The following is a 27,749-nucleotide window of genomic DNA, read 5'->3' as shown; positions in this document are numbered from 1 at the left end:
GGGGGGGGGGGGGGGGCAACGGTGGTGTGTGTGGTGGGTGGCGGTGTGCGGTGCGTGGGTGCGCGTCGCGTGGGTAGGGGTCAGATTCAAGGCTGCTCACGACTCGAGCACTACTATATATTGTGGCGAGCGTGACGCCTCGCTGGCCGCTGTGGCTCCGGCAAACCCGCGCTCGAGCTTGTTGATTTCGCGCTCTGAAAAGCGCCTTGACTTGCCTTCGTCCTCCATGCGGCGGAAGGACATCGTCCCTCCCCCGTAGCCAACATACGCCTACAGCGTGAGTGTACATCGCAGCTAGGGCGTGAGTGCGAGATTCGGAGCTTCACGCGAAGACGAGGGCTACGAACGAATACCGCCGAATGCGTGTCCTCCCTCGAGTGCCAGTATGCAAACAGTCTGTCTTCCGCTTCTGGGGGCGCGCCATCGCCCCCACAAAGGAGCTCACAGCGACGAGGAGGAGGGGCACCACCGAGTTCACACCCTCTGGCGCGGGCGCCTCGGGGGGCTTTGGGGGCGGCGGCGGCGGGTTCGTCGGCGAAGGCGATGACGGCAATGGCGGCGACGGCGATGGCGCCAGCGGTGGCGAGGGCGGCGGGTTTGGTGGATCGATGAACCAGAACGTGAAAACGTCAAAGGGCGGCGATGGCGATGGCGGTGGCGATGGCGGTGGCGGTGGCGATGGCGGTGGCAGAGGCGGCGGCGGCGACGAGGGCGGCGGCGGCAGCGGCGACGGTTGCAACGGCGGCGGCGGCGGCGGCTGCGGTGGCGGTGGCGGCTTCTTGGGCGGTGAGGGCGGCGGCGATGGCGGATCGGGCGGCGGCGCCGGCGGATACGGCGGGTGCGGCGGATAGGGAAACCTCTTCTCCCACACACACACCGCCTTTCTGCGGCACGTTTCGGGCAAGTCGTTTGGGAGTGGGCAGTCAAAGTGGTTGCCATCCGTGCCCGGCGCCTGCACAGTAAGGGGGCGGCTGCGCGCGTCTCGCGGGGCGGGGCGAGTGGCTGTCGGGAGGAATTGGAGTTGCCCACTCCTGGCTGCTGCTACCTCTCCGCTATCGGCACCCAGTGCGGCCACAGCACCTTCGGCCGCCCGTCGTACAGCCTGCCGCGGTCCCACGGGTCGCGCGGGTTGTCGCCCTCGGGCCCCTTGTTCCAGCCGCCCCATTTCGCGAGCAGGCCGGGGAAGCCGCCCGCCTCGCCCCGCACACCCCACTTCGAGAGCGGCGGCGCGGGGGCCCAGCCGGCGTGGGGCGGCGAATGCGCAAGTTGCACGCCCTGGAGCAGCTTGCGCCGCTCGCCGCCGCCCTGCTGCTGATCCTCCCCCTTGGAGGCGGCGTTTAGAGGCGCAGCGCCGCCCGGCCAAGCCTCGCCGAGCCGACGCCCCTTGCCGGGCGGGTGCGGGGCCGGCGGCGGGTTTGCATCGACCAAGTCACACTCCCTACCACGACAGAGAGCACCGAGCGTGGAGGAAGAGGGGGCACCGCCCGACCGCCGGGGCCGCGGGGACGGAGGGCAGTGTGGCGCGCGCGCTTGCTGACGTGCAGGCCGCGCGGGATGGTGCCGGAGAGGAGGCTGTCGGCGACCTTGAGTGTCTGAGCGGCGGCGAGCAGACGAGAGGTGAGAGAGGGTGTGAATAGGAAGAGCGTCTGAGCGGCGGCGAGCAGACGAGAGGTGAGGGGCCGGCGCCGTGGCCGCCTCTGCGTCGGTGTCTCTCCTCGCGGGGCGCGCGCCTTGAGCTTGCTCAGAAGGGCGAGGGAGGCCGGCAGGGTGCCCGAGAGGACGTTCTTTTCGGTGTTGATCTCCTGTGCGGCAAAGCGGCAGCAAGAGCCTCCAGCTGAGCGCCTCCCCGGGTGAGAAGCACTCTGCCTCTCCGCTACTGATCTAGGGCCGGCGCCTCCAGCTTTGTTGCCATCCCTATCTCGGGCGGGATGGTGCCCGAGAAGCCCTTGCAGTTCTCCCTCCTCCAATCTTTGCTGTTGATCTTGCCGCAGTTGACGCTCTCTTCGAGGTCGATCTCCTGTGATGTAGGGAAGGGATGGCGAGGGGTCGTTGTGGCGGCCGCGCGTGGGTTGCTGGAGGGTGCGGCGCGGCGCGGCAGCGCGACTCTCCTCAAGCTTCGTCGCCATCCCGATCGTGGGTGGGATGGTGCCCGAGAGGCCCGCCTTCTTTGCGGAGACCTAAGGGCGCGGTGGCGAGGGTGGAGGTGGCGAGGGTGGAGGTGGCGAGGGTGATGGCGGCGGAGGCGAGGAGTTGAGGGCGGTGGAGATGGCGGTGGAGATGGCGGCGGCGGCGAGGGTGGCAACGACCTTCTCGAGTGTGCCGGAGAGGAAGAGGGAGGGAGGGAGGGTGCCCGTGATGGAGGTCCGCTTGATCCTGAGCTGCGCGCGAAGGGAGAGGCGGGCGCTCGCTGTGAGCGTCACTTTGAGGCTCGTCAGCTGGCACCGTCCCACCGCTCATAGGGCTTGAGCAATGTCGCTTGGGCGGCGGGGAGGCACGGGCAGGGGGGAGAGGCGCCTTTTCGATCTCGGAGCTCGCAGAGAAGAGGGCGTCCGGTAGCGTCCCCGAGAGGTCTGTCCTCTCGACGTTGATCTCCTCGAGGCTCGTGAGGAGACCAAGCTGCGGCGGGATGGTGCCCATCAGGCCCGCTATGCTCCGCCACGCGATCTTGCGAATTTCCTCCTTTTCCTTGTGACAGGTGACAAACGCCTTCTCGCAGCACGGAATATTGGCGTCGAGCCACGACCGCCCCGCCGCGTTTTTCCAGCTTTGCCCGCCCATGGCATCGTAGCAAGCTCTCAGCGGCCGATCGCAGGAGGCGGCCGGCTGGCTGCCTGCCAGCATCGCGAGAGCAAGCATGGACGATGGAACGAGAGACTGTGCCGAATCGCGCCGAATCGCGACTATAACTACTATAGTCCTACTGTACTGGGTTTGTTCTACCGGCAAACCTCTCGCTGACATGCGCGCCCCGTCGAGCTGACGGCGGGCGCGCTGAGGTCGCACGCCAAGCCAAGTTATATGCCAATGGCATGCGATCTAGAATCGGCTCACGCGCCTCTACTCGCATACGCTCACCCATAGAATTGTCACCGCCAGTGAGTGCGAGATAGGGCTAGCGGCTGGCGGCTAGCCTCTGAGGAGAGTGACCAGAGACACCTCACACGACCCCACACACGGTCTAGTCCGGCCTCGCGGTCGGCGGAGATTGCTAGAGGACGAGCGAGCCTGCTCTAGCCTCACGCGCTCGCCCCTGTCGTCTGTTGTGTTGTTGTGCCCTTGTTTGTTCCTTCGGCACCTTGGCTGGGGGAGGCGACAGGGGGGGGGCGCGGCCTTGAGTTATGTGTACGCCAACTCAGGGTGTGTGGCAGCCAGCTGGCTGGGTGTCTTGTGAGCTTGTTTGTGTCTGTGTGTCGCTCGTGCGTGTCGTCATCATCTGTCCCGCGTCCACCCATACCGCGTTGGTGTCCAGTCCGAGCCTGACTGTTGTTCATCTTTCTACATACATACAGCTCCTGAGCACGGCGCCGCAGGCGCCTGTTGATAGGTCCAGGTGATAGCACTGGATGGGCAATGCATACGCCTAGTTGGGCCTCAAATCGCCCGACCGCGTCCCGGTGCTCTGTGGTCGGATTTGTGACGCCGCCGCACCGCGCCGCGGCCGGGGGCCCTCCGGAGGCCGAGGATGGCCGTGACAGACCGGGACGAGCTCTGGGAGGTTCAACGCTCGGGCGTGACCACCCTCTGGAGTGGGATACAGCGACAGGGACTGCGGCACCGCCCGTGGGCTTCCAATCGTTGGGAACCAGAGACGCGCAACGACGGGAGACGTCGAGGCGAACTACACAACCTTCGGGCCTAACAACCCGGACTGGCTCGAGGCGGACGCACCCCGAGGGGACGCTCGGGCGTGGCTACCCTCAGGGGTGTGATGCAGCGACATGGGCTGCGGCATCGCCCGTGGGTTTCCAACCGCTGGGAACCCAGAGGAGCGCGCCGGCGGGAGACGTCGGGGCGAATTACACAACCACGGGTCTGGACGGCCCGCCGGAGACATGGTCCTGCGGAGCATCTGACCATGATGGCAGCGCGAACGCTGCGAGCCACGTCGAGATTCATACCGCGGGGGCGCACGTTCCTGCGGGCATGCATGAGACATACGATATCGAGGGGCTCCCCGGCGCGGACTACGATCCCCGCCACGGGTCACGAGACCCCGGCGCGCAATGGCGCTCCGTACCACCGCCAAGCGACGACACGTACGGCGTACCCGACAGGGGTGCCCTTGAACGAGACCAGTTGCGGCTGCAGAGCCAGCCACTCCTGACGCCGGTGCGTGCCACGCCGCGGCTCGGCGAGCCCTCCGCAGCGGACTGCAGAGGAGGAGGCAGACGCAGAAGGGAAGGTCCCTTCAGACACGGGAGATCGCTACGTCGACTTCGACGGCGCGTCCCACGGGCCCGTGAGGCGGGCGGACCACACCGAGCTCGCGAAGGCGCGGGCGGAGATCGAGCGCCTCCGGGTGACGCTTGAGATGCATCGGGACAGGGAGCGAGCGCAAACCCTCGGGGCCCGCGCCCGCGACCTCGACCGTGAGGCGAAGATGCTCTTCAGAGCGATGGAGACCGAGACCGAGACCAAGGCTTAAGACCAAGACCACCACCACCTCGGACGTTGGGGGCCCCGCCGCAAACCCCGTGCACCACCCTCCCAGCGGGCGAGTCAACCAGCCCCGCGAGGCCGAGCAATCAGCGCCTCCAAGCGCGGCCGCGTGCATCGCCGGTAGGAAGACCGGCGGGCCGCTCTACGGCGCGGCGGCCCCCGGTGGCGGCGGTCGGGCCGGGCTCGAAGCCGGCTTCGAGCCCACCGACCCCGCCGCGCGCCTTCCGCAACCCTCGGGCCCTCACCCGGCCACCCATCGGGAAACCCGCCCCGTGACAGTCCTCGGCCGCCTCGCATACCTGTCGGCGCCCTGCCGCGCGCAGGTTGCTGCTCCGCGCCGCCGTCACCACCGAGCACGGCCATCTCGGACGTTCAAGCGGCGCCAGCCAGCGGCTCGGCCGCGCATCCTTCACACACGCCGCCACGACCAACCTGAGCGGGTCCGGTGTCGAGCCATGGTGCGAGCTGCATCATGTGAGGGGCGGCTGTGGCCGCAGCAGGTCGACCAGACGGACCTCAAAGCTTGCCGTCGGCGTGCTGTCGTGGCGAGAGCGCGAGACCGCTGCAGAGGATCCGAGTGAAGTGGCGAGCCAGAAGCTACCTGGGTCACCAAGTGGTAGCCCTTGCCCATTCTGATCAGGGCTGTGCTTTGGTGGGGTTGTGTTTGAGCATGTGTGAAGTGGGAGTGCGTGCCGGCGGTGTCTGTGGGTGAAACGGGTGTGAGGCCGTAAGAGCCGTGGTATGAGCCAGAGTGAGCTTAATCGCCCAAGATAAGTGCGGTCTGGGACAGCTCAGGCTTGCTGCTGATGGGACTGGGCCAGGAGAGCGACAGGGAAGGCGAGGTGGTGAGCTGACAGGCTGGGGAGTCGGCTTGTGTACGTGTCGCGATGACCTGCCAAAAAGTGTTGTTTGCGGCTATTGCTCAAAACTTTGAGAGAGAAGCAGAAGGCCTACATATTATGACTGCACCCATGACCCTGGGAAGCCGCTTTGTCGGCACCTGGACGTGGTCGCGATGAAGTGCCAAGAAGCGTCGTTTGCGGCTAGTGCTCAAAGGATTGGGAGAGAAGGCCTACATACATGTTATGACTACTGCATCCATGCACCTGGTGCATGGGGGCTGTGGAACAGGCGCGCCGCGCCAGCGCCGGACGTGCCCGGAGCAGGTCCGGCGCGCGCGTGGGCGACCAGCGCCTGTAAACAGACAGCCGTGCCGCCCGCACGTTCAAAAATGCCGAGTGCTGCGTGGCGGCACTTGGAGCACTTGGAGTGCAGTCGGTAACCTCACACCCAGTCGGCACGACCAGAGCGTAAGCGCGTTTTTTTGTCATCGCGGCGCTCTGGCGCGCACGCAGCAATGGCCGAGGCGTCGCCGCAGCCGGAGCCGCCCAAGCAGGTGCCCACGACCTCGCCCCCCTCGCCGACTGCAGCCGCTGGAGCGCGCGCGCCGCGCCTGCTGGAGCGCTCTGCTCAGCGCCGCTCCCGCGCCTGCGCTCAGGAGGCAGAGGCACCAGCGCCCGCTCCTGCAGAGGCGCCGGCGCCCGCGCCCGCCGGCGGCGAGGAGGACGACAACGCGCCGGCGCCTGAGGAGGAGGCGAACGTGGAGTTCACGCCGCTGGTCAAGCTGGATGAGGTGAAGACCACCACCGGGGAGGACGAAGAGGAGGTCCTCTTCAAGATGTGCGCCTTGCGCCCCTGCAGCCGCTTCGCGCAGTTCCCGCGGGGCGGCGCGTGACCGCGCCGGCCCCTCCCCGGCCAGGCGCGCGAAGCTCTTCCGGTGGGAGTCTGACTCGTGGGAGAAGGAGGTGAAGCTCTGGAAGGAGCGGGGCACGGGTGACGTTCGCTTTCTCCAGCACAAGGAGACCAAGAAGGCGCCGCGCCGCTCGCGATCCCGCGCCGCCGCCCGTTCGCGTCCCCACCCGCGGCCAGACCGCCCGGCGTCCCTGCAGCGGCGCCGGGCGCCGATCCCCACGCCCTCGGCCCGCCACGACTCGGCCCACCACGGCACGCAGGTCCGCCTGCTCATGCGTCGCGAGAAGACGATGAAGATCTGCGCAAACTTCTTCGTGGTGCCCACAATAAGCCTCGCCGAGAACGCGGGCTCGGACCGCTCGTGGGTCTGGCAGTGCCACGACTACTCCGAGGGGCGCGACGGCACCACTGAGACGCAGTACTCGACGCTCGCCATCCGCTTTGCCAACTCCGAGAACGCGCAGAAGTTCAAGGAGGAGTTTGAAAAGGCGAAGGAGGCCAACAAGGCCGCCGGGATGTCTGGGGAGGCGACGGGCGCCGCCCCAGCCGCTGCTGCTCCGGAGGAGGCGCCCGCGAAGGAGGCGGCTCCTGCGGCGGACGCGAAGGAGTAGGTGCTCTCCGAAGCACACGCCTCTGTCACGCTGCTGTGGGTGTGTGCCTGGGGGGTCATAGCGGGAGGCGGGGACGAGGGAGGGACCCTCCGCCCCGCGCTTCAGCGCATGGTCCCCTCAACGGCTCTCTATACGACGCGACTACGTCAACGCGATCATCGTCACCGCCCCCTGCGCGTGCCCCGCTCGCTGCTGTCCACACACTCAGCGGCACGCGGGGGAGCGCGCTCTCCTCGCGCTCTACTACTCTACGCGCTCGCGGACACGCTCAGCCCTCTCGCTCTCCACACATGCACATGTGTGTGCACATATTCGTACCTGTGGGGGGTGTTGTGTGGTAAAGGGTGCGCAGCGTCCTAATCTAAAATCTGAGGATTCTCAGAGGATTCACAGGCTCAGGCATCGCTTCAGTGAACACACCTCTGGCTACCATTCCTCTCTGAGGTAGGGTGCCCACAGGGCCCAAAAAAAGAAAGGAAAAAAGAAATGGGCTACCCCCGATCGCAGCACTTCGTGTTGGCCAGTCGAGAAATTGAGAGTGTGACTAGGAGGGTGGGACGCTGGGGATTCTCAAAGGTATACCCTTGGAATGGCCGGATCCAGCCTTAAAAGTACGAGATCGCGCGCGCTTCGCGCGCTGCACCGCCTATTCTCCGCGCGGCTGAGTGACGCGCGCGTGCCGTGTACCAGTAGAGTTGGGCGCGCGCGGCGCGACGGCGCCCGCGAGGGAAGGCGCGGGTGCAGCGGCCGCCGGCGGCCGTACCGCCCGCCAGCCGGCGCAGCAGCGGCCAGCGCAGCGGCCGCCGGCGCAGCAGCCAGAGCAGCCGGTGCGCGCCTTGCGAGGCGAGTACTGCCGCCCGGCAGCCTTGAGGCGGCCGGGCGGCAGTACTCGTTCGAACTTTGCGAGCCGTGCGCGCGCCGAGGCGCCCGCGGCGCGCGCCCGCCCGGCTGCCAGTAGGAGGCGGCGCAATATGGCCTATAGTACAGCCCTTGAGGAGGAGGAAGAGGCTGGCTGGCAGTGCTGTATGCCGCCGAGGGGCAGTTTTGGGGTGCTGACCCACGCCCAGGGGGCTGCAGAACGCGTCCGCAGCCGGGACAACCCGCCCCCCCAGCCGAGGCCGGTCGAAGCCCACTTGCAAGCAGCCATGAGGAGTCCTCTTGGTGCTCCTGGCGCCCGTTGGAATGGCGAGCGCGCGCCGATGGGGGGGGGGGGGGGTCTTGCTTGCTCCACACCGAGCGCCATCGGTCCGGACCGGTGCTTGCACCGAGGGTCGGCTTGCACAAGGTCTGTGCCGCGGGCGCTCGGCGCCAAGTGCAGTGTCACGCTCGCACTGGAGCGGGTCACAATGGGAAACCCTCGTTTCCTATGTACTCGGTCCCCCAACGGAAGAGGCCTCGCTCCTATTGGAACTGGCCAACATCAGATTTGCCTCGTGCGTCCCTTTTTGAGTCGGAAAGCTATTTTCTTTTGGGTCCTGTGGGCACCCTATCTGAGGAAGTCAAGCGCACGAATCGATCACGACACATCTCACATGACTCATGAGCGAAGTGTTACTTAGTGTGTCCTACTCCTAGCGGGGTGTGGCTCTCTTTCTTGTGCGGTTGTGCGGTGTACAGTGGCCGACGATGTAGACCGCGTGGAGAACGACAAAACGAACCGAGCTCCACACCCCACACACAAGACAACACGTGAAACGGAAAATGTGCACAAAGTGAGACAACGCTCAACGGCAAAAAACCCGGGGTCAAGGAAAAGTCTCTTCTGCGATTTACCAGGGTGTGACAGTGCGGCGTAACAATCCACCGAAAGTACTATAAACCAGAGCCGTTGCATTGCCGTGGAGGAGAGCAAGACCCGCTGGTCGGTCGCTCCGTGCGGCTCCTCCGCCGTCTATAACGCGGGTTATTGAGGAGCAGGTTGTAGATTGCGTGCGCCCACGCGTCCGCCGGGCCGGGCAAGCAATAGTGGAGGCAATCGGGCGGCTTGGCCGCCTTGCTGGCGTCGGCGTGCAGCCCCATCGCATCCGCCACGTGGCCGTCAGCGCGCAGATCGAGGTGGGAGACGTTGAGCAGCGCGATGCGGCCTCGCAAGCCGCCACCCGCCGCGCTGGCAGCGAGGGTGGCCCAGAGCGACTCGTGCGACGGCGGAGCGCGCCAATCGTACACGTCCGCCACGCCCGCACGAGCCTGGCCAAAGTACTCAGGCTGGAAGGGCGGCGCAGACCACTCCCAACCACCCAATGCGCTCCATGCAGCGGCCCGCGAGGGCAGCGGCGCGGCGGCGCGCTCGCACCCCAAGTGCCCGATGTTGGACGTGCGGAAGACGAGGTGCGCGTGCGGCGGCATGCGTGCGTCAAAACGTGCGAGAGCGGCGCGGACCATCGCGCCGTAGCGGGCGTAGCGCCCGTCGAGCGCGCGGTAGTGGTGGCCCACATTCGCCACGACGATGTCGGCGCGGCGCAGCAGCGGCTCCCACCACGCCCAAGGCGCGGAGAGCGGCCGGCGCAGCTCGTCCACCATCGGCGCGTGACCCAGCACCTTGACAAGTGTGCCGCCCGACCGCAACGCCGCCGCCGTCAGCGCGCCGCCCTCGTCGCCGACGCCGCCGTAGCTGCACAGAGGGCCGCCGGTGCGGCCGTCGAGGAAAGCGTCGAGGGCGGCGGGCTCGGGTGGCAAGTCGGCCACCCGCTCCACCTCGGCGCCGAGCGAGAAGAGGAGCGAGTAGAAGGCCTGGCCCGAGAGGGAGTCGCCCCAGAACAGCAGCCGCCGGCCCGCGAGCCATGCGCCAAACTCGGCTCCGTCTACCTGCCGCAGCGCACACTGGTCGGGCACCCAGCTCCAAGCGAGCGCCTCGCGCGTGCGCGCCCGCTGCGCGTAGCCCATGCGCGAACACAGCCGGTAGTCCCACGAACCGTTTGTGCGCGGGAGCGGCGAGCCGTACGCATACCTCTCGGGCCGCCGGATGGCTGCCGGATCGCAGTTGCGCAGCCAGCGCCCTTGCAGGTGGTCCCCGTCCATCGCACACAGCGGCAGCGCTGCACCTCCCGCGCGCGCGTGCTCCGAGGAGAGGTAGGAGCACCAGCCCCGGGCGGGCGCCGCGGGCGGTGGCAGCGGCGGCGGGAACGGCAGCAGCGGCGGCGGCGGTGCGGAACTGGTCAGCATCACGTCGTCGAGCGAGAGGATGACGGGGCGGGCGCCGGCGAGGAGCACGATCTCGTCGAAGCCGTCGCCGGCCCTGCCGCCGGCGAAGAGACCTGCGGGGAAGGAGCTCCGGCTGTGCGGAGAATGACGGCTACTCTCACCGAGACAGAGGAGAGCGGGCACCGGCGCCAGCAGAGATGCGCGACCAGCCGTGGCCGACGTCGCCAAAAGCGCACAGCGGGGCGAAGCGTGCAGCCTGCTCGCGCTGGCCCGAGCGGCGTAGCGAGAGGCAGGCGTCGCCGCCACAACGCCACCCTGGGCGTTGGAGGCAGCCGGCACGTGAGCACGCCGCGCAGCCGGCGGCGGTTGGGAGGTGCACGCGCATGGAGACGACCATAGGGCCGTGCCTCATCGGACCGGCGGCGCGGAGCTGCAGCGAGCCATGCGCCGGGAGGTTCGTGCGCAGGACTCGCGCACAACGCAGGCCGCCAGAGCCGCTGCCGCGAGGCGCTCGCCGGCCGGCTGCACGCGAGTCGGACAGGTTGGCGTGGGCGCCAGAGGAGGCGCGCTCGCTCCACGAGGGGTGCAAGCTGTCCTCGAAGACGTGGGTGTGCACCCAGCGGACCATGGTTGTCGCAAACACGCGCCGTGTATACCATGGAAAGAAGTGGTGTGTATTCTTTTTTTGCTTTGCCGGACCATTCTGAAATTCTGCAAAAACCTGGCCGGCCCCTGCGGTGCCCCTACCTACCTACCTACCTACCTACCTTACTTACTTATGGGAAACTAAAAAAGAAATCACTCGAAGGGTGAAGGTGGGGTACTATACCAACTAGAGTGATGGTTGGTGGTACTCTCCTGCAACCACAGTCCTTCTTGTGACATGGCAGGCCACTCTCAAGCCCTACAAGCATCAGATCACCCATTTGGGGAGGGTTGACATCGTGATTTCCGCGGAAAATTTCTTTTTTAAAATTCCAGCTTGAAGAGAGGGAAAAACCCGACGGGAGGGCCCAGACCTACCCTACCTACCCCGGCATCAGGTCCGCCCAAGCAAAAAAAGAATACACCTGGTTGTGGGGGCTCCTCTCTTGTCTCCCGCGGGGCGGCCGAGGCGGCGGCCGAGGAGGCGGCCGAGGAGGCGGCCGAGGAGGCGGACGAGGAGGCGGACGAGGAGGGTGGCGGCGGCGGCGGCGGCGGCGGCGGCCGTTGTGAGCCGCCGCGGGAGGAGGTGCAGGTGTACCGCTCATATATGAGGTGGAAAAGCGCGTGCGTATATACACTGTATATACGAGAACACGCCCGGCGCACGCCCGGTCGCCGGTGGCGGCGTCCGCGGTCTCTACCCGACCGCACGCTCGCTCGGCACTGACAGAGAGAGCGATGACACGCGACGGCCCCGGCCCCCCCAGCAGCGCGCTCCACAAAGTCCACACACACCCAGTCACACCGACGCGCACAGGTTGAGCCACAGACCACAGTCCACATGGATGACGGTGGGTTGACGGCGGGACGCCGCAGCGCGGACCGGGAGACTGTCACACCGCCGCCCCGAAACCACGCGCGCACATCCGGCCACACATGATTATGACCGACCGTCGAGGTGCTCAGGGGTGCCGGCTGCGCGCGGCCAAAAGCACAGAGGGCTGCACCCGCCATGCACGGCGCGCCCCCTCGGCAGCGGCACAAACGGTGAGGACGGAGTTCGACAATCACGGTGAGGCCCTGGACTATGCGTTGCAGCGGCGCGACGCTCCCCGAGACGCGAGATCGAGCCCGACCAGCGCCATGCGCCACGTGGCTGTCGGCGAGTCCAGCGCGAGGCTCTCGCCATCGACGCCCCGCGCGCCGGCACCAGGGCGCGAGGAGCGGACCTCGCGTTGCACTCGCGCGATGCGAGGGCGCTGGTGGTCGCACCGTCTTACCGTCGCCACCCACTGGCGTGGGCGAGAGGTGACGAACTCGAACTCCTGCGACCTGCCCTTTGGGGCGTCGGTCCAGGTCGCTTCCTCTTTGAACCTCAGAAGTCCCCAAACTTGAAGTCCACATCGCTCGCCTTGCTGGACAGCCCGGATTGGGAGCGGAGTGCGGCCAGGCCGGTCCGTGCCTCAGCCAGCAGCTTTTGTAGCTGCTCCGGCTCCTTGACGTTGCGGTTCTCGCGAAACTCTGTGGCGCTGGGAGGGCCAGGGTCACGGGAGGCGCGTGCTGCCGGCAGCAAGCGGGTGGAGGAGAGCGCGCCGGCTCTGATCTCCTCGATCACCTTTGCCCTTCTGATTGAGGGCCAGCGCTGGGCGGTGCGCAGAATGTCGCGATAGAGCGCGCGCGTAGCCGTTTGTGGCATGTGGAGGGTTCGGGCTCCCTCGACGGATCCTCCCGTGGCGCCCGAGCGCTTGCCTAAATTCTTTTTCGAAACGCTTGGTACGGAGATTATGCACATGTGTGCGGCGAGGGGAAAGGGATCAAAGGGGGGGGGGGGGGGCAGCAAAAGGGACTATAGCGGTCGGTGGTGTACCGCAACGTGGGCGGATGAACGTGCGGTCGGTCGCCGGGCTGATGAGCAAGTGGCGAATGAATGGGGTTTTCTTGAGCTAGTCTTCGATGTTACCGACCGAGAAAGGAGGATGGAGCACTTGGACTGGAATTCTCGAGCAGGCCGGGATTCTTCTCAACCAAAGCCTCGGCGATCGCCGACAGTCGGCCGAGGAGGCGTCCCACTGCTTCGGAAATGCCCGGCACGCTCACCCAATTCGCAGCGCATCGAATGCCACTGCACACGGCCGCCTGGCTGTGCGCCTTGGCGCTCGGCGTGGGTGGCCACGCCCTCGAGCTGCACCTTGGGGCTGCCGTCGCAAGCAGTGCTCCCGCTGGCTCGGTCGCGGGTGAAATGGAGGTCGGAGATGCCACCAAGCACGACGCGCTGCCGCTGGTCCCTTACGCGACCTGGGAAGCAGCGTTTCACGGCGATGATATGGTGGTGCGCTCCTGGCTCGACGGTGGCGGTAATGCCAATTCGACGTTCACCAATGGTGGGGCGTGGGGCATCACGCTGCTCATGATAGCCGTTGAGAACGGGCACGGTGGGGTGGTCGATCTGCTGTTGCAGCGGGGTGCGAACGTCAACCAGCAAAATAGCGAAGGCCACGCCGCACTAAGGCAGGCCGCGTTGTTTGGGCACCAGCCGGTGGTCGAAGCACTGTTGCAGCGCGGCGCCAAGGTCAACCAGCAGAGCAACAAAGGCAGCAATGCGCTGACGGAGGCCGCATTCGACTTGCTGCTCCGGCGCGGCGCGGAGATCAACCACCAGAAGACGGATGGCTTCACGCCACTGATGCTCGCCGCTCACAACAACCACCCCGCCATTCTTGCTACGTGCGGGGGCGCGGGTGGAGATGCGGGACGAGTCTGGGCGCACGGCGCTGCAAATGGCTGATGCGCAAAGCCACACTGCTTGCGCTGAGGCGCTCAAAGATCCCCAGAGCGATGGTGCTCACGATTTGCGTCCCATCCGACGGGTCCGCGGTGGCGCTGCTTCCAGTCCCGCCGACGGTTGGTGGGGCTATGGACCTCCGATGCTTGTGCAATGGTGTCTGGGGTTCCTCAGCTTCTGCTTTACTTATGCTTACGCTGACTTGAGGGAGCTGCGAGTGGCTATGGGGATGGGGGCAAGGAGAGCGGATGCAAAGCATTCGGAGAGAACCGCGGACGCAAAGCATTCGAGGAGAGCAGCCAAGGCTGAGGCGAGGAGGGCCGCAAAGGCGGCAGCCAGGAAAGCAGCGGAGGCGGCTCAGAGGCAGGTAGCCAATATGGCTAAAAGAGAAGCGGCTGCGAAGGCGGCGTCGGCGGCGGCGTCGGCGGCGGCGGCGGCGGCTGCGACGGCGGCGGCGGCGGCGGCGGCGGCGGCGGCGGCGGCGGCGGCGGCGGCGGCGGCGGCGGCGGCGGAGGCGGAGGCGGCGGAGCGCGACACGCAGGCCGCCGAGGAGGACGCGGTGGACGCGGAGATGGTGGCTGCGATTGCAGAGGAGCTCGGCCTGGCGGCGGGTTCGGTTTCGCTCTCGTCTGCGGAGGCTGCACCGAGTGACCCGCCGGCGGCCGTCGTCGTCTCCCTGGCGGACGCCATGTTCGATACGGGCCGCCCGGCCGTGCCCGAGTCGACCCTCGGCGGCGAGACCACGTGTGTCATCTGCTTTACGCGCCCGAAGTCGCACGTCGCGATTCCATGCGGGCACTTGTGCGCTTGCAGCTCCTGCTCCGCAAGAATGGAGCAGTGCCCCATCTGCCGCGAGCGGGTGATGATGTGGACGCTACTCCGAGTCGCCTGAGGTGCGCCCCGTAAATTTATGCAATTCCGGACCGGCCCGATTTTCTTTTTGCGCGCCAGTCCCGTGCCCAGTGTCGGGCCCAATAATTCTTTTCAGCCAGAAAGCGGGTCGTCGGTCGTAAAATTCTTTTCAGCCCGCACCCCGCAGCTGCTGGATGTGCCTCGTCTCTCTCGCGGTGTTGGATGCACACACACTGCCGGCCGAAGCTGACTCGTAGTAATCAGCACCCTCAAAAATCAAAAGAAATCCCGCACAACTTCCCACACATGGTGTGTTCATAGTACATATAGAAGCAAAAGAGATATTGCTTATTGGGGGCCCGCGCTCCAACACACATACACATACCTTGCAATCTTTGGTTCCTGTGACTGATATATACATAACGCGTTTAGAGAGAACAAATGGTGGGTGATGAGAACATCTAAACACGTTGGGTGAGGCGCGGCAGTGATCGCCCTCTCACCCGACCCTTCGACCGGCTGCAACCGTCGTGGAGTTGTGAGGGACGCCCCCCCTTGCCCCACCACCTTGTGTGTGTGGAGAAGTTCACCTTGCCTTACCTTACCAACCGTCGAGGTTTCTTATGAGCACTAATCGAGAGCGGATATGAGCGCCGTTTAGCCTCAACGGAGAATCCCCCACGTGGGGCATCGGGCTTCGTACGCCATCGAAACATTGGCCCGTTGTACTCTGCGCACTGCGGTTGGGCCTCTCATGCGTCTCTGATGGGTGATGCGCACTCATCTGCTTTGCCACTGTGCGAGACGCCTAAATCAAATTGCATATCCTTATTCACATATTCAGTGTGAACCGGGCCCCCGCCCCACCCCTCGAGTGGTGGCCTGAGTCACGCCGAGCTCGGGCGGAAAAGGGGGCGCCACGGAAAACTCAAGAGGTTAGTGCGTGCGACGGGCCGGTTAGCGGTTTGTTTTGTTCGGGCCGGTGATAAGATAAGAATTCTACGAATACAAGATAAGATAAGAAGCGGCCAGGGAAGGATGGGAGATTCAGATTGCGGCCAGCCCAGATGGGCGGAGTACGCGTCCACCACGCACCGCACACGAGGAAAAATTCGAGGCTACTGATCGGGCGGGGGGCGGCCCCATGGGTTTGTTTTTCTTTCTTTCTTCGCGGATTCTTCTTTCTTTCAACAAAAAGATTCGGCCCCGGGATCATCTCGGCCTTCACCGGCTGAAGACTGGTGACTCACGTAGTACGAGGAGACGAGGACGGCGGTGGGAAGAAGCAGTGTACCAAAAGCAGCGCTAGCCCTGCTTTGCGGCGAACCGCTTCTCGTTCAGGACCTGCATCGCCTGTTGCATGTGTTGGCCTTTGATAGCCGCCGCCTGGCGCACCCCCACAGTCTGGTTCGCCATCAGCTCGATCTTGCGATCCATGAAAGCTTGCGCCTCCGCTGCGTAGGGCAGGCGGCGGCGGTCGCGGCGGCGCGGCGAGGGTAGGGGTAGGGCAGGAGGGGGGGGGTGTAGAGTGAGGTGTAGAGAGGGAGAGGGAGATTGAGAGGGAGAGGGAACGAGAGCGAGAGCGAGAGCGAGAGCGAGAGCGAGAGCGACGCGATCGCCGACGCACCGACTGACTTCTCAATGTAGTAGCCGGTGCCCACATCGACCAGGCAAGACTGCAGCGCCGACGTCTCGCCCGGCACGTAGAGCGACGAGGTTATAGGCACGAGCATGCGTGTGCCCTCCGACGTCTTGGTGAGCTCGTCAAGCGCCGCCTTTGAAATCTGCAGCTTCTTCGTCGAGACTTGCAGCTGCTGGTGGGCACCCTGCAGACCTTGCAGCTCCTATGGCGCGTTTGCGGCAGCGTCAGCTATGGAACGCCGACGCACCGCCGGGCCCGCCGCCAACCTCTTCGATGGAGTTCTTGAGCTGCATGAGCTGCTCGTACGAGAGGCTGTGCAGCGAGATGCCACCGGTCTCCTCCTCCAGCCCCGCCGACGGCGCTGCGCCCGCGGCCATGTGTCCACCCTGCTCGGGCGTTGCACGCTAGCTACTCAGGCAGACTGAAAAAAGAAAACAGGCGATAGAAAAAATGACGTGCGTCACAAAACGCCACATTTGCCAGCTCGGCGGGGAGTGTCCTGTCCTGTCGCTTGCGCGGCCCTGAATTTCTCTTCTAGAACCTCATTGATTACTTAGCGAGAACTGGAACTCGCGGCCGACCCGCAACGTAATGGAGAGCATCACCGCTGAAGGAGAGCAAGGGGGCGAGAAGGACCAAGAGATATGCGCGATTTGCCTCGAGACGCCGACGGACCCGCACAAGCTCCCCTGCGGACACATTTTCGATCTGCATTGTCTCCTCCTCTTCGCAGTGTCATCGACGCCAATGCAGGAGTCCCCACCATGCCCAAAGTGCCGCCGGCGATTCGATGCGAGGCAGCTGATTGCACACTCATCGGTTCTGTCGCCAACCTTCGAATCTGTGCGATTGTGCCAATCCGCTCCTGAGGAGCGCCAGCAGCAGCACACCAACGATGGTCATCTGCCGTCGGTGCTGATCAGTGCCGCCACTGCGTTCCTGTTAATCACTGCGACGTCCCAGGCCGATCGTGTTGATCTCACGCCGGTTGTGCTGGGCGGCAGCGCCCCCTCGACCGCGGTGTGTGGAAGGCCTGAGTTGCGATCGGTGTCGGGGGTGGCGTTGGCGGCGGGGCGCGCGGCGTCCGGCGAAGGCTGAGGCCTGCCCGCCGTTGTCGCCTTTCGCCTGCACGAGAGAGCCGTGAAGCACGGTGTTGCAACACGCACAATGCGCGAGGCCATTATTCGAGCCCAGAGAGGAAAAAGAGACTGTCCACGACGTGTGTCGGTCTGGCACTGCGCGTTTTGTCTATTTCCACACGACCCACACAAGAAGTCTACCTGTACCTCGAGGCCCTGGCTGCCGGCAGGGGCTCGACCTCGAGGTAGAGACTTAGAGAGATCTTGCTCCTTGGTCCTTGGACTTGCGTTGGTCGACTTTTAAAATCGCGGTGCGAGCGACTCAACTCTTTCGAGTTTCGTGAGGATGTGACTGGGTGTGGTCTGTGGAGGTGTGTGCGTTGTGCGAGACACTTTTGTACCTGTCCCCCACAGTGCCCAGATGCAGATTGGGAGGACGACACGCCGACCACACCCACAAAGAACCATGCACAAAGATCGGGCCGCGACGGGCGGGGACCATTGTCCATTCCTTTTTTTTACCCATCTCACAGAGTACTTCACTCTGACCACCCCACCCACAAAGAACCCTGCACAAAGACCGCAGGGCGGGGACCTGTTCCTTTTTACCCATCTCCTAGTAGAGGTGTCCGTTTTATTTATTTATTTTACTTCACTCTACTCAGATCTCAGTGAGCGAGGTGTCCGTAAAAAATTAGCACAAGGGTTTTATTGCTATTTTCGTGTGATGAGACAACCCGAGCTAGAAACGCTAGAGCCCAAGAGCCGTAGAGGACCCTCACAACCGCACACACGCACATATCAAATGCTAGCTTCACGTATGCGGTCGGACCCCGAGCACCTCACGTTGCAACACACCTTGCACCCGCGTTGCTGCCGCATGGCGTAAGGTGCTGGACTGCACGACCACGTGGGACGTGGCTGGCGATCCCCCAAACCGGTGGCAGCGACGGCGAACGCGCCCCGGCACCTTTTCGTACCGCAAACTCGAGTGGAACCGGCCGTTCGAGTGGAACCGGCCGTGCAAAGTGTAGCGCCTCAAACCTCAAGACTCTCGAGGTGCGGGCTTTGAGACGGGCAGAAGCGCCGACGGCGCCCAACCCATGCTGCGCGCCGCCTGCAACGCGCAATCGGCCATGTCCCTGACAGCGGCACCATACACGTCGGGGTCGTCGTCGTAGCGCGGCGTAAGCATGAAGCCGCCAACGGGCACAAAGTAGGGCAGCACGCGCGCCTGCGGACGTGCTTAGGACGTTCCTCCGGCGTGCCACGAGGGCGCCGTGGGCGCGGGGTGGGGCCGCACGCCTCTGCGCAGAGGCGCTTGAACTCGAGGTTGGCGGCGGTGCGCGCCTGGGGATCGGGGTGGGCGAAGAGGCCGCCCCACAGCGCGCCCTGCCCGTGGGCAAGCACCGCGCCGCCCGACGCCTCGTTGAGCTCAGCCGCGATCGGGGCGACCGCCGCCTCGATCGCGCGCACCGACGGCCTCCACTTCTCGAGCGAGGCGAGCAGGGCCGCCCCGTTGGCGAGGGCGCGCGCCGACGAGCCGGCGTACGTGTGCGACTGGTAGGCGGTGCCCGCGGGCCCACCCTGCAGCTTGCTCGCGCCCTCAAGCACGACGGCCCCGGAGAGTAGGTGGCCGGCTCCTCCGCCGATGCCTTTGCCGAAGGTGAGGATGTCCGGCTGCAGGTCCCAACACTCGGAGAGGAAGCAGCCCGTGCCGCCAGCGGCCGGCTCGGCGCCGTGCCGGCCGAGGCCGCACATGATTTCGTCTGCGATGACGGCGATGCCGCGCGCCTTTGCGGCGGAGATGTAGTCGCGAAGCAGCGCGGGTGGCCACGGCATCGCCGCGACGGAGGAGCCCCACTGTGGCTCCACGAGGAGGACGCCGACCTGCCGCGCCGGAAGGGGCGGGCGTCGGGGCGGCGGCGGGGCGGCGAGGGCGGAGGCGGGTTTCAAGAGGCGGAGGGGGGCGAGAGGGCAGGAATGGCGCAGCGGCGAGGTTGGCGCGGGGGGTTGGTTCGCCTCGTGGCCGTACTTGTCGAGGTAGGCGTTGAAGTCGGCGAGCATGCGGGCGTGGAAGGCGGCCTCGTCCTCGCCGCGCCAGCGCAGGAACGGGCTCGGCACCGGGTAGCGCACAGGGTGCGTCAGCCCCTTGGCCTGTGCGCCGAGGGGTGTGCCTCCGCCGGGCGAGGTGGACGCCGGACCGTGGTACGAGGAGGAGCCGCACGCGACGCGGGTGCGCGCGCTGGGGCTGCCGAGGTCGGCCCCGGACATCTGCAGCGCCATGTCGATGGCGGCGTGCACCGCGCTGGCGCCCTCCGCCTGCAGGTTGACGCACCAGTCGCCGCTCTTGCTCGGCAGGTGCGGCCCGAGCGCGGCGAGGAACTGTTCCAGCTGCAGTGGCACGCCCGTGGAGGTGTGCACCGAGAGCGACTCGGCCGGCTCACCCCGGCGAAGCGCCTCCATCGCACGAACCTCCAGCTCGAAGCCGGGCCGCAGCAGCTCCGCCAGGTTGGGACCAGAGAGCACTTCGGAGCACGCGCCGCCGAGCACGCGAACCTCGCCATCGGTCCGCGCGAAGCGGAAGCCATTCTTGGCCTTGACGGGCGGCAGGTTCTTCCCCAGCGCGTACCGCCCGGCGAACCTGCCGTTGTCGTACCCGGCGGCGGCGGAGGCGGCCGCGCTGGCCGCGGCTGTGCTGGCGCTGGCCGCCGGCGCAGAGGCCACGCGGAAAGCGCCGCCGACGAGGCTCCTCCCGCCGGGAGCGAGGGCGGAAGCCGGGTTGGTGGCGCACGCCAGCGCCGTCAGCCGCACCATCGCCCTCAAGCTCATCGCCCACAGCTGGCCTGGCCGCACGATTTTCGATGAAGGTCGACAAGAACGCTAGAAATCGCTAACTTCCCTGTGCGGGCGGGGTGCGCACTGTGCCTCTGTGTTCGGTCGCCCATCTCTCCTGGAGGTACTGCTCTATTTATGCTGCAACCCTCTCCGCGCCGTGCCCCCTCCCCCTCGCTTTTGAGAGGAGATAGATTTTTAGCAATCTTACCTTAAAGAGAGGTAGGTTACATCCGTTAGCGGGAGATCGGCGGGAGCTGCGGACGTTTCGAATTCGGCGAGTGCTGCGGACGTTCGAATTTGTCGACGGACCGTTTCAGCTCTCAGGTCTCTGCGCTCCCGTAAGCCGTATGTGAGCGAGGCACCGAGGCTGCCATAGATGGGCCCAGGTAGGAGGCTCCACGCCACCTGAATCGCGTCGTGCCACCTGAAAGCCACAAAATGCCGGATTTTGCACGAGACACACGCGGAAAGCGCCACGTGCCTCCACGAGTCCTTTGCAGCTTTTTGCACAAAATGCAGGTGGCTTTAGCCACTTGCTCCATGAGCAAAACAGTGCAAAAAGCACCTGGAGCAGATGGCTTACGCCGCCTGTGGACATGGACAAAACAGTGCAAAAAGCACCTGGAGCAGATGGCTTACGCCGCCTGTGGACATGGGCAAAACAGTGCAAAAAGCACCTGGAGCAGATGGCTTACGCCGCCTGTGGCCATGGGCAAACAGTGCAAAAAGCACCTGGAGTAGATTCCAAACGCCGCCTGTGGCCATGTGACCGCTCGGGTGGCGCCAGGTGGCTTCGCCCCCCTCCAAGCCACCTGCCCCCCTCGCCACACCTGCCTGGAGGGCTGGAGCACGTGCGCCACCTGGGCCCGGGCAGGTGGCTCCAGGTGGCTTCGGCCCCTCTAAGCCACCTGCATGCCCCCCCTCGCCACACCTGGCTGGTTGGCGACCTCAGCAATGGGCCGCAGTGCAACATGTGGTCAGGCGATAACGATAATGACGACTGGACAGACGACTGCTGCCCGAAACTGTCGTACTGGGACTCAGAATGTACTCAACAAGCTCCTCAAGGGGTGTCGTCCTCCACAATAGCGGTTGCCACGTACCTGATTCCGCGCAGCACCCAGTGGATCACGCTGCTCATCTCGCTCCTCGACTGGTGCGTCCACGAGCAGTACTACCCTGTTTGGGACATGTTTTGGCCGCAGCTGCTCTGCTGCATCTACACCGTCTTCACGCTCATCTACCAGGAGGAGACGGGGAAGGAGGAAGGGGCAACTCCGTACGTCGTGTACCCCGAACTCGACTGGTCCGAGGCGTCCAACGCCGCGATGGTGTGGTTCACCAAGTTCTTCTCGATGGTCGCGCTCATCTACGGCATCATGGCACTGCTCGACATGCTCCTAAAAAAGTACATGCTCTGCGCGTGCCTGATGCTGCCGTGCAAGATTTGCCACATGTGCTGGACCAGCCCGTGCTGCCCGCCCGCTGGTCTCGAGAAGGGCGAACCCGTCGACGTCGAGTGTCAGACCGACGGCAACGCCATGATCGACCCCGACTGGGAGCCTCCCTCGGGCCCTGACCCGGACGAGGTCCGCGCGGCCTTTGAAGAGTTTGACACCGATGGCTCGGGCTCGCTAGAGGTCAAGGAGCTGCAGCAGGCGCTCGCCCGCCTGGGCGTTGAGACAAGCTCAGACGCCGCACGACGCATTCTAGACAAGTTTGACAAGGACGGCGACGGCACAATCGGGCTCGACGAGTTTACGAAGCTGGTTGCCAGGATCGCACGCAAGCGCGAGAAGAAGGAGCGCGCGTCGATGCGCGAAAAGTCAATGCGCGAGTCGGCTCGATCTTCACGAAAGGGCAGCACCCGCGGCTCCGGCTCGGTGGAGGAGGAGCGTTCGCTGCTCGCGGACGAGGAGGAGCCACCCGTGGCGGTCGCGGAGCCGAGCCGCTCCCGCCGGGACTCGCGGGGCTCCAACCGCTCGCGCATGTCATCCTCCATGGTGTGAGGTAAATATTACATTACGAGGCGCGGGGGCAGGCGCGCTCCCCCTCCCGCAGAGGCCAGAGCCCGGTCACAATTTTTTGCGCACACCGGTTTTGTCTTATAGACGGGGGGGGGGGGGGGGGCACTGTGCGGAGACTGTCGTGTCCGTCGCGGACTCGCGCGCCGTCACGCGCGCGGGCGCCGGGGGATGTGACGTGATGTACGCCGAAGTACGGTCGCTCTCGTCTCGCCGCGCAGACCGAGACGTGCCCGCGCGGGCCGTGGGTCGTCGCCGCAAGTATCGCCGCGTGGCGTGCGGCGTGGCGGCTTGTGGCCTTGTGCGGGTGCAGGGACCGCGATCCGCGTGGGCGCCGGCCCGCCCCGCGCGTAGGGGGTAGAGCCGCCGCCGCCCGCCGGCCAAGCGGTCGCCGCACGCCGGACGCCGGCCCGGCGCGCGGCGGGCGCGGCCGGCCGGTGACGTGGTGTGGTGTGCGCACAAAAATACGAAATACTTCTTATATCTAATTTTGTCGTTGCTCGCGCGCCCCGTTACGTATTTTCCAAAGATGCTATGCGGAGCCGAACTGCTTCCACCCCTCCCGCCCGCGCACGAATGTATCCGACGCGACCCGGGGGCGCGGCGGCCCCCGCGCGGAAGAAAGACGGAGCCGATCGGAACCACACTGGTCGCTCGCCGCTTGCTCGGTCTCCTTTGCGCCTAGCAGCGCCCTCAGGGCCACAGCGCCCGTCGACCCTCCCTCCCTTTGCGCCGACGATGGAACGCAGGACCGCCAAGCGTGGTGTAGAAGCGAGGGGGCGTGCCCTGCGCGCGTTAGAGCCCGGTCTTTGCTATTTGGCGGTACTCGTCGAACGCGGACGGATCCTGCAGGGCGCCCACGTTCTTGGGCTCGACGCCGCACACCAGATCGCGCACCGCGAGCTCCACCTTTTTGCCCGAGCGCGTGTACGGGATCTTTTGCACTTGCCGGATGAGAGCCGGCACGTGCGCGTCCGAGGCGCCCGAGCGGATGGCGGTGCGGATCTCGGCCTCGAGCTCCGAATCGAGCCCGCGCCCCTCGGCGAGCTTGACGAAGAGGACGATGCGCACCTGCAAGGCCGGCGGCGGCGGGGTCGGGGCAACGAGGGGAGTGGAGAGACGTCGAGACGCATGAGAGTGGGCGGCGCACGTCGCCGGCGCGCTTGCCCGTCCTAATCTGGTCGCCAATCACGAGCGAATCCTCGACGGCGCCGACCGTCTCGGCGAAACGGTACACCTCGGCGGTACCGATGCGCACCCCACCCGGCTTGAGCGTGGTGTCGGAGCGGCCGTGGATCACGAGGCCGCCGCACTCTCCCGCCGAGCCAGTCACCTCGACGAGGTCGCCGTGGTACCACACACCGTCATCCTCGGAGAAATAGGCGCCGCGGTAGCGGCTCTTGCGCTCGTCGTCGCCAAAGAAGCAGACCGGCGCGGCGACGAAAGGCGAGCGGCAGACTAGCTCCGCCTACGGCCGGGAACCGGAGCCCTCCCTCTCCTCGCCTCTCCTCGCCCGCCACGTCGGGCGCAGCGCTGCCTTGCTCCCCACCATGGCGCGGCCAGAGTCGCGGTCGAAAGCGCAGGCGTCGAGGCCGAGGCCGAAGGCCTGAAGCTCGCCCTTGCGGACAGGCAGCGTCGGGTTGCCCAGCGCGAAGCACGAGCAGATGTCGGTGCCGCCCGAAATCGAGGCGAGCATCACGTCGGACTTGACCTTCGAGTAGACATACTCGAAGTCCTCGGGCAGCAGGGGCGAGCCGGTGGAGAAGACGACGCGCAGCGCGGAGAGGTCGTTGTCCTCCATCGGCCGCACGCGCTTGCGGCACGCCTGGAAGAAGCGGGGCGACGTGCCCATGTGCGTGACCCGCTCGCGCTCGACGACGTCCCACGGCGAAGACAGCTTCGGGTAGGCGGCGAACCCGTCGTAGCAGACGACGGCCGCGCCTGCGCACGCGAGTGGGAGGCGGTCCGAGGCGGGTGGAATGGGGGGGGAGGGGGGGGGGGGGGGGGGTGCCGCCCCCGCAAAAAGCGACGAGCTCATCCAGTTCCACCTAGGGGTCTCACCACAAGCCGCCTCCCCCCCCTGTGCGGTGGTGGGGCGCGGCGCGCGCGCGCGCAGCGGCGCACATCATCCAGCCGCAGGTAGTGTAAAAGAGCATGCGGTCGCGCGGCCGCAGCTCCGAGTGCAGCACCTGCGGCGCGCGCGCGGAGGGGCGGTGCGGGGGCGGCGGTGGAGAGCGCGGCGCGGACGGGCGGTGCGGACAGGGTGGGGTGGGACGGGGCGGGGGCAGTCGGTTGGCGCCGCACCAGCTCCTTTGCGTGCTGGAGCAGCGTGTTGCCCGCGCCGTGGGCGATGGACTTTGGCATTCCGGTGGTGCCCGAGGAGTAGAGCACGAACTGCGGGTGCGCGAACGGCACCCGCTCAAACGGCGCCTCGGCCTGCTCCGCGGCGTCGCCTTGAGCGAGGAACTGCTCCCACCCGACGACGAGCCGCTTGGTTCGCTCGCTGCGCCAAGCGGGAGGCTCGTCGCCGAGCGAGACGAGGACGACCCGCTCGAGCGTCGGCAGCGCCTCGATCAGCTCCTCTGCCTTGTCGACCACCGACGTCCACTTGCCGGCCGACATGTAGCCGTCTGCCAAGAAGAGCACCTTTGGGCCTACCTGCCGGAAGCGGTCCGCAACCGCCGCAGGCCCGAAGTCGGGGGAGCACGAGGTCCAGGTGGCGCCCCGGCTGGCCGTGCCAAGCATCGCCAGCACCGTCTCACCAATATTGGGAAGGTAGCCTCCGCACGCGTCTGCGCTTCCCACACCGAGTGCGGCGAGCGAGGCGGCCACGCGGGCTGCATCCGCGCGCAGCTCTGCGAAGGTCCAGCGGCGGTCGTCGCGGGCCTCGGAGATGGACACGAGCGCCTCCTCGTTCGCGAGCGGGGACCCCGGCGCCCCGTGCCGCAGCATGTTCTCTGCGAAATTGAGCCGCACATTGGGAAAGTAGGTGACGTCCGGCATGACGTCGCCGTCCCGTGCAGGCGTGGTGGAGCCCTCGTACTCAATCTCAAGGAAGTCCAGTAGCGATGTCCAAAAGGTGTCGGACTCCTCCACCGACCACTTCCACAGCTCGCCGTATCCGCCCTCCACGCCGACGGACCGCTGGAACTTGCGCATCGCCGTCTGCTCGACAGCATCCGCGTCGGGCTCCCACAGCACCTCACCCTTCGCCGCAACCTCAGTGGCCTGCAGCCGGGCCACGGCCGCGCGGCGTGGCGGAGCCTTGCCCGCGCTGTGCACGGCGAGCCGGCGCGAACTGACACCGGAAAGGCCGATCGACGAGAATGCTAGCGCGGCCATTTTGTCGAATTTTGCACCAAAAGAAATTCCTCTCCAACGATTTGCCCCCGAAGGCAAGTGCGTCTGTTCACAGCTCACGAGAGTAAAAAATGGGCCTTTTCTGCGCTGTCCACGACTCCTGTCGCTGCATGGCTGCGTCACGGTACATCTGGCTCAGCGCGATTGGGCCAGGACCTTGCGAAGTAGTGATGGATGGCCAGCGGCTGTCTGAGCGAAGTATGGACACTTGGGCGTGGCAAAGTGGTTGCTCGCCCAGGGCGCCCAGGGCACGTGCCAAACGAACGCGGCCATACGCCGCTCTCAATTGCACAGGACGCAAAGCATGACGCGGTGGTCAAGCTCCTGCGCAGCCGGCGAGGCCACGGCCCTGTGGCACAGCCCGCTGCGGTTGCAGTGACTGCAGCGGAGCGTGAAGCGGCGGAAGCGGCGGCGGCGGCGGCGGCGGCAGAGCTTCTCGCTGAAGAGGAGGCATCGCAGGGCAAGCGGAGCAAGTCCAAAAAGAGCGGCAAGTCGAAGGCAGGGCTGGTTAAAATGCACCTGAGCAGGCATGTTCATGATCGTGTTCATGCTCATGGTTATGCTCATGCTCACTTGCCCGCGCTAGTGCCAATCCTCACGCTCATGCTCATGCTCATGCTCATGCTCATGCTCATGCTCGTCCCAAGTGTGCAGGCGCCATGCCTCGTATTCCCCCTCATGCGCGGCGGCAGCCTCGCCGACCGCCTCTTTCCGGAGGATGCCGACCCGCTGCACCTGCAGCGGCTGGGCGTGGCGACGCCGCTGCGGCCGCTGTCGTGGCGCGACGGCTGCGCTGCGTCTCACAGGCGATTGACGCGCTGATCTACCTGCACACGCCGCTGCCGGGCAAGGGCGTGATCGTGCACCGTGACTTCAAGCCCGAGAACATCCTGCTCGACGAGGGGCTGAATGCCTTCCTCGCGGACACGGGCTTTGCGAAGGTGGACCGGCCAGAGGCATCGAAGAAGAGCGTTTCAAACGCCCTCTACTTGACCAAGGGCTACCTTGATCCCAGCATCACCCAGGGCGGAGCGTACTCCACCGCGTCTGACGGCTTTGCAGTCGGGATCACGCTGCTCGTCTGCCTCACCGCCCGCTCGCCGCTGCAGCTAATCGATCGGTGCGAGGAGGACTTTGAGGAGGACTTTGACGACATCGACGCGAGCCTCCTCGCCGCCCCCGCCGCAGGGTGGCCGGCGCACGCGGCGCAGGTGGTGAAGGAGATTGCCCGCTCCAACGGCAAGTGCCTGTGCCACCAAAGCGCGAGGAAGCGCCTGGGCTGCCGAGCGTGCTGCAGGCGCTAGTGGAGGTGCTCGACGATGGAGCATCTTCGGCGCTGGACTTGCCTGCGGGCGAGGCCGACGCCGCAACACGTCGAGCTCCTGCGCCTAGTACGGCCGCCGCTGCGGCGCCCGCCACACCGCTGTCGCTACAGGTTCGTGAGCTGCGCAAGCCGCAGGCCGACGCCTCCGTCCAGCGCAACGTGACCGAGGTGCGTGCATGCTAGTGCGAGTTTACAGCCGCTACACGCTGCGATCGCTTGCCGAAAGCGCAGCAATCGCTTGACCCTTGATAGTAGTCACTTGCTCAAGTGCACAGGCGTTTGACAGCTTCATGCGTCAACTGGAGGATTGCTCCCGCGCCGCCGCCGCGGGCTTTTATCTTAACACCACGCGCTAACAAGTTGGAGCTGAAAACACTGTAGCCCTTAACACGTAACCAGAGCGCGTACCGCGAAGTGCCGAACTTAAGGTAAGGTAGCTTGAGTTAGGGAGCTCTTTTCCTCTTGCCAAACTCCTGTTCTAATGTGCCTAACTCCTGCTACCCACCTCTCGGTCCCGCCGGACCGGCACACGGGCCCCGCGGGCCCCACTGAGGCATCTCCCTCCTACGTCCTACGCTACGAGCACCTACACTCGAGTACGAGTGCCTACGCTACTAGATTCCTACTCCTCCTCCTCCTCCTCCTCCTCCCCCTCCTCCTCCTCCTCCTCCTCACTCGCCGCACCCTCGTCGTCCGAGTCGGCGCCGGCGCGCTGCACCATCTCGAGCTCGGCGTTGGGGCCGACCTTCAACTTGGCCATCACCGGCCGCTTCTGGTCGACGACGATCTTTGTCACGCCTGATGACCCCGCCGCCGCCGCCGGAGGCGCGACGACCGCCTGGGTCTGGCCAGCAGCGTTGGAGGGTGGCCGTGCGAGCGCGGACTGAAGGGCGGACGTCGGTGGCGGCGCCGAGGAGAGCTGCAGAGTCGGCGCACCAAACGCGAGGGTCAGCTGCGTCTTGGGCATTGGCTTGGGGTAGACTAGGCTCGTCCCCGCTAGGGTGAGCAGCAGCAGCATGCACACCAGCGGATAGGCGGCG

At 65.9% G+C, this 27,749-nt stretch overlaps 13 protein-coding genes across 13 annotated transcripts in view; 5 read left to right on the top strand and 8 right to left on the bottom strand.

Moving 5' to 3' along the window:
• EMIHUDRAFT_106033 (hypothetical protein) overlaps window positions 1-2,856 on the bottom strand; it is a gene marked incomplete at both ends in the record, with an annotated part of 4,027 nt that extends 1,171 nt beyond the window's left edge. Inside the window, 5 exons of the mRNA XM_005761044.1 lie at window positions 446-952; window positions 1,081-1,438; window positions 1,878-2,017; window positions 2,307-2,378; window positions 2,443-2,856. Coding sequence (XP_005761101.1) covers window positions 446-952; window positions 1,081-1,438; window positions 1,878-2,017; window positions 2,307-2,378; window positions 2,443-2,856 — 1,491 coding nt within the window. The remainder of the gene's footprint in view (window positions 1-445; window positions 953-1,080; window positions 1,439-1,877; window positions 2,018-2,306; window positions 2,379-2,442) is intronic.
• Window positions 2,857-5,129: 2,273 nt separating this feature from the next.
• EMIHUDRAFT_217417 (hypothetical protein) lies at window positions 5,130-5,990 on the bottom strand (the record flags this gene model as incomplete). The annotated part of the gene is made up of 3 exons (XM_005761043.1): window positions 5,130-5,260; window positions 5,766-5,853; window positions 5,943-5,990. The coding sequence occupies 3 exons, from the start codon at window positions 5,988-5,990 to the stop codon at window positions 5,130-5,132; spliced, it is 267 nt and encodes an 88-aa protein (XP_005761100.1).
• On the top strand, window positions 5,979-7,403 carry EMIHUDRAFT_453068 (hypothetical protein). The gene is made up of 4 exons (XM_005761042.1): window positions 5,979-6,055; window positions 6,158-6,339; window positions 6,419-6,530; window positions 6,672-7,403. Exons 1-4 carry the CDS (start codon window positions 6,017-6,019, stop codon window positions 7,020-7,022), a joined length of 684 nt encoding a protein of 227 aa, XP_005761099.1. The 5' UTR covers window positions 5,979-6,016; the 3' UTR covers window positions 7,023-7,403.
• Window positions 7,404-8,834: 1,431 nt separating this feature from the next.
• Window positions 8,835-10,791, bottom strand: EMIHUDRAFT_106031 (hypothetical protein; the record flags this gene model as incomplete). The annotated part of the gene is made up of 2 exons (XM_005761041.1): window positions 8,835-10,276; window positions 10,347-10,791. The coding sequence occupies 2 exons, from the start codon at window positions 10,789-10,791 to the stop codon at window positions 8,835-8,837; spliced, it is 1,887 nt and encodes a 628-aa protein (XP_005761098.1).
• Window positions 10,792-12,183: 1,392 nt separating this feature from the next.
• On the bottom strand, window positions 12,184-12,600 carry EMIHUDRAFT_217414 (hypothetical protein; the record flags this gene model as incomplete). Its single annotated transcript, XM_005761040.1, has 1 exon — window positions 12,184-12,600. One exon carries the CDS (start codon window positions 12,598-12,600, stop codon window positions 12,184-12,186), a length of 417 nt encoding a protein of 138 aa, XP_005761097.1.
• Window positions 12,601-13,732: 1,132 nt separating this feature from the next.
• EMIHUDRAFT_217413 (hypothetical protein) lies at window positions 13,733-14,482 on the top strand (the record flags this gene model as incomplete). Its single annotated transcript, XM_005761039.1, has 2 exons — window positions 13,733-13,957; window positions 14,144-14,482. 2 exons carry the CDS (start codon window positions 13,733-13,735, stop codon window positions 14,480-14,482), a joined length of 564 nt encoding a protein of 187 aa, XP_005761096.1.
• Window positions 14,483-15,747: 1,265 nt separating this feature from the next.
• Window positions 15,748-16,461, bottom strand: EMIHUDRAFT_217412 (hypothetical protein; the record flags this gene model as incomplete). Its single annotated transcript, XM_005761038.1, has 3 exons — window positions 15,748-15,896; window positions 16,070-16,286; window positions 16,351-16,461. The coding sequence occupies 3 exons, from the start codon at window positions 16,459-16,461 to the stop codon at window positions 15,748-15,750; spliced, it is 477 nt and encodes a 158-aa protein (XP_005761095.1).
• Window positions 16,462-16,675: 214 nt separating this feature from the next.
• EMIHUDRAFT_217411 (hypothetical protein) lies at window positions 16,676-17,182 on the top strand (the record flags this gene model as incomplete). The annotated part of the gene is made up of 1 exon (XM_005761037.1): window positions 16,676-17,182. One exon carries the CDS (start codon window positions 16,676-16,678, stop codon window positions 17,180-17,182), a length of 507 nt encoding a protein of 168 aa, XP_005761094.1.
• A 683-nt stretch (window positions 17,183-17,865) lies between these two features.
• On the bottom strand, window positions 17,866-20,014 carry EMIHUDRAFT_438290 (hypothetical protein). The gene is made up of 3 exons (XM_005761036.1): window positions 19,186-20,014; window positions 18,469-19,053; window positions 17,866-18,397 (listed from the first exon to the last, which is right to left on the bottom strand). The coding sequence occupies exons 1-3, from the start codon at window positions 19,993-19,995 to the stop codon at window positions 18,209-18,211; spliced, it is 1,584 nt and encodes a 527-aa protein (XP_005761093.1). The 5' UTR covers window positions 19,996-20,014; the 3' UTR covers window positions 17,866-18,208.
• Window positions 20,015-21,584: 1,570 nt separating this feature from the next.
• EMIHUDRAFT_60781 (hypothetical protein) lies at window positions 21,585-21,773 on the top strand (the record flags this gene model as incomplete). Its single annotated transcript, XM_005761035.1, has 1 exon — window positions 21,585-21,773. A coding segment is annotated over one exon (189 nt), but the record flags the coding sequence as incomplete, so codon positions are not given.
• A 1,047-nt stretch (window positions 21,774-22,820) lies between these two features.
• On the bottom strand, window positions 22,821-25,367 carry EMIHUDRAFT_465551 (acetoacetyl-CoA synthetase; the record flags this gene model as incomplete). The annotated part of the gene is made up of 5 exons (XM_005761034.1): window positions 22,821-23,096; window positions 23,176-23,493; window positions 23,575-24,073; window positions 24,150-24,214; window positions 24,330-25,367. 5 exons carry the CDS (start codon window positions 25,365-25,367, stop codon window positions 22,821-22,823), a joined length of 2,196 nt encoding a protein of 731 aa, XP_005761091.1.
• A 621-nt stretch (window positions 25,368-25,988) lies between these two features.
• On the top strand, window positions 25,989-27,065 carry EMIHUDRAFT_217405 (hypothetical protein; the record flags this gene model as incomplete). Its single annotated transcript, XM_005761033.1, has 4 exons — window positions 25,989-26,135; window positions 26,192-26,596; window positions 26,683-26,877; window positions 26,985-27,065. The coding sequence occupies 4 exons, from the start codon at window positions 25,989-25,991 to the stop codon at window positions 27,063-27,065; spliced, it is 828 nt and encodes a 275-aa protein (XP_005761090.1).
• Window positions 27,066-27,206: 141 nt separating this feature from the next.
• Window positions 27,207-27,727, bottom strand: EMIHUDRAFT_217404 (hypothetical protein; the record flags this gene model as incomplete). Its single annotated transcript, XM_005761032.1, has 2 exons — window positions 27,207-27,280; window positions 27,394-27,727. The coding sequence occupies 2 exons, from the start codon at window positions 27,725-27,727 to the stop codon at window positions 27,207-27,209; spliced, it is 408 nt and encodes a 135-aa protein (XP_005761089.1).
• Window positions 27,728-27,749: the final 22 nt, after the last annotated feature.

Source organism: Emiliania huxleyi (genome assembly GCF_000372725.1).
Source record: "Emiliania huxleyi CCMP1516 unplaced genomic scaffold EMIHUscaffold_73, whole genome shotgun sequence".
NCBI classification, from domain to species: Eukaryota; Haptophyta; order Isochrysidales; family Noelaerhabdaceae; genus Emiliania; species Emiliania huxleyi.
The sequence above is the reverse complement of the archived record's forward strand: the minus strand, read 5'-3'. Positions and strand labels throughout refer to the sequence as shown.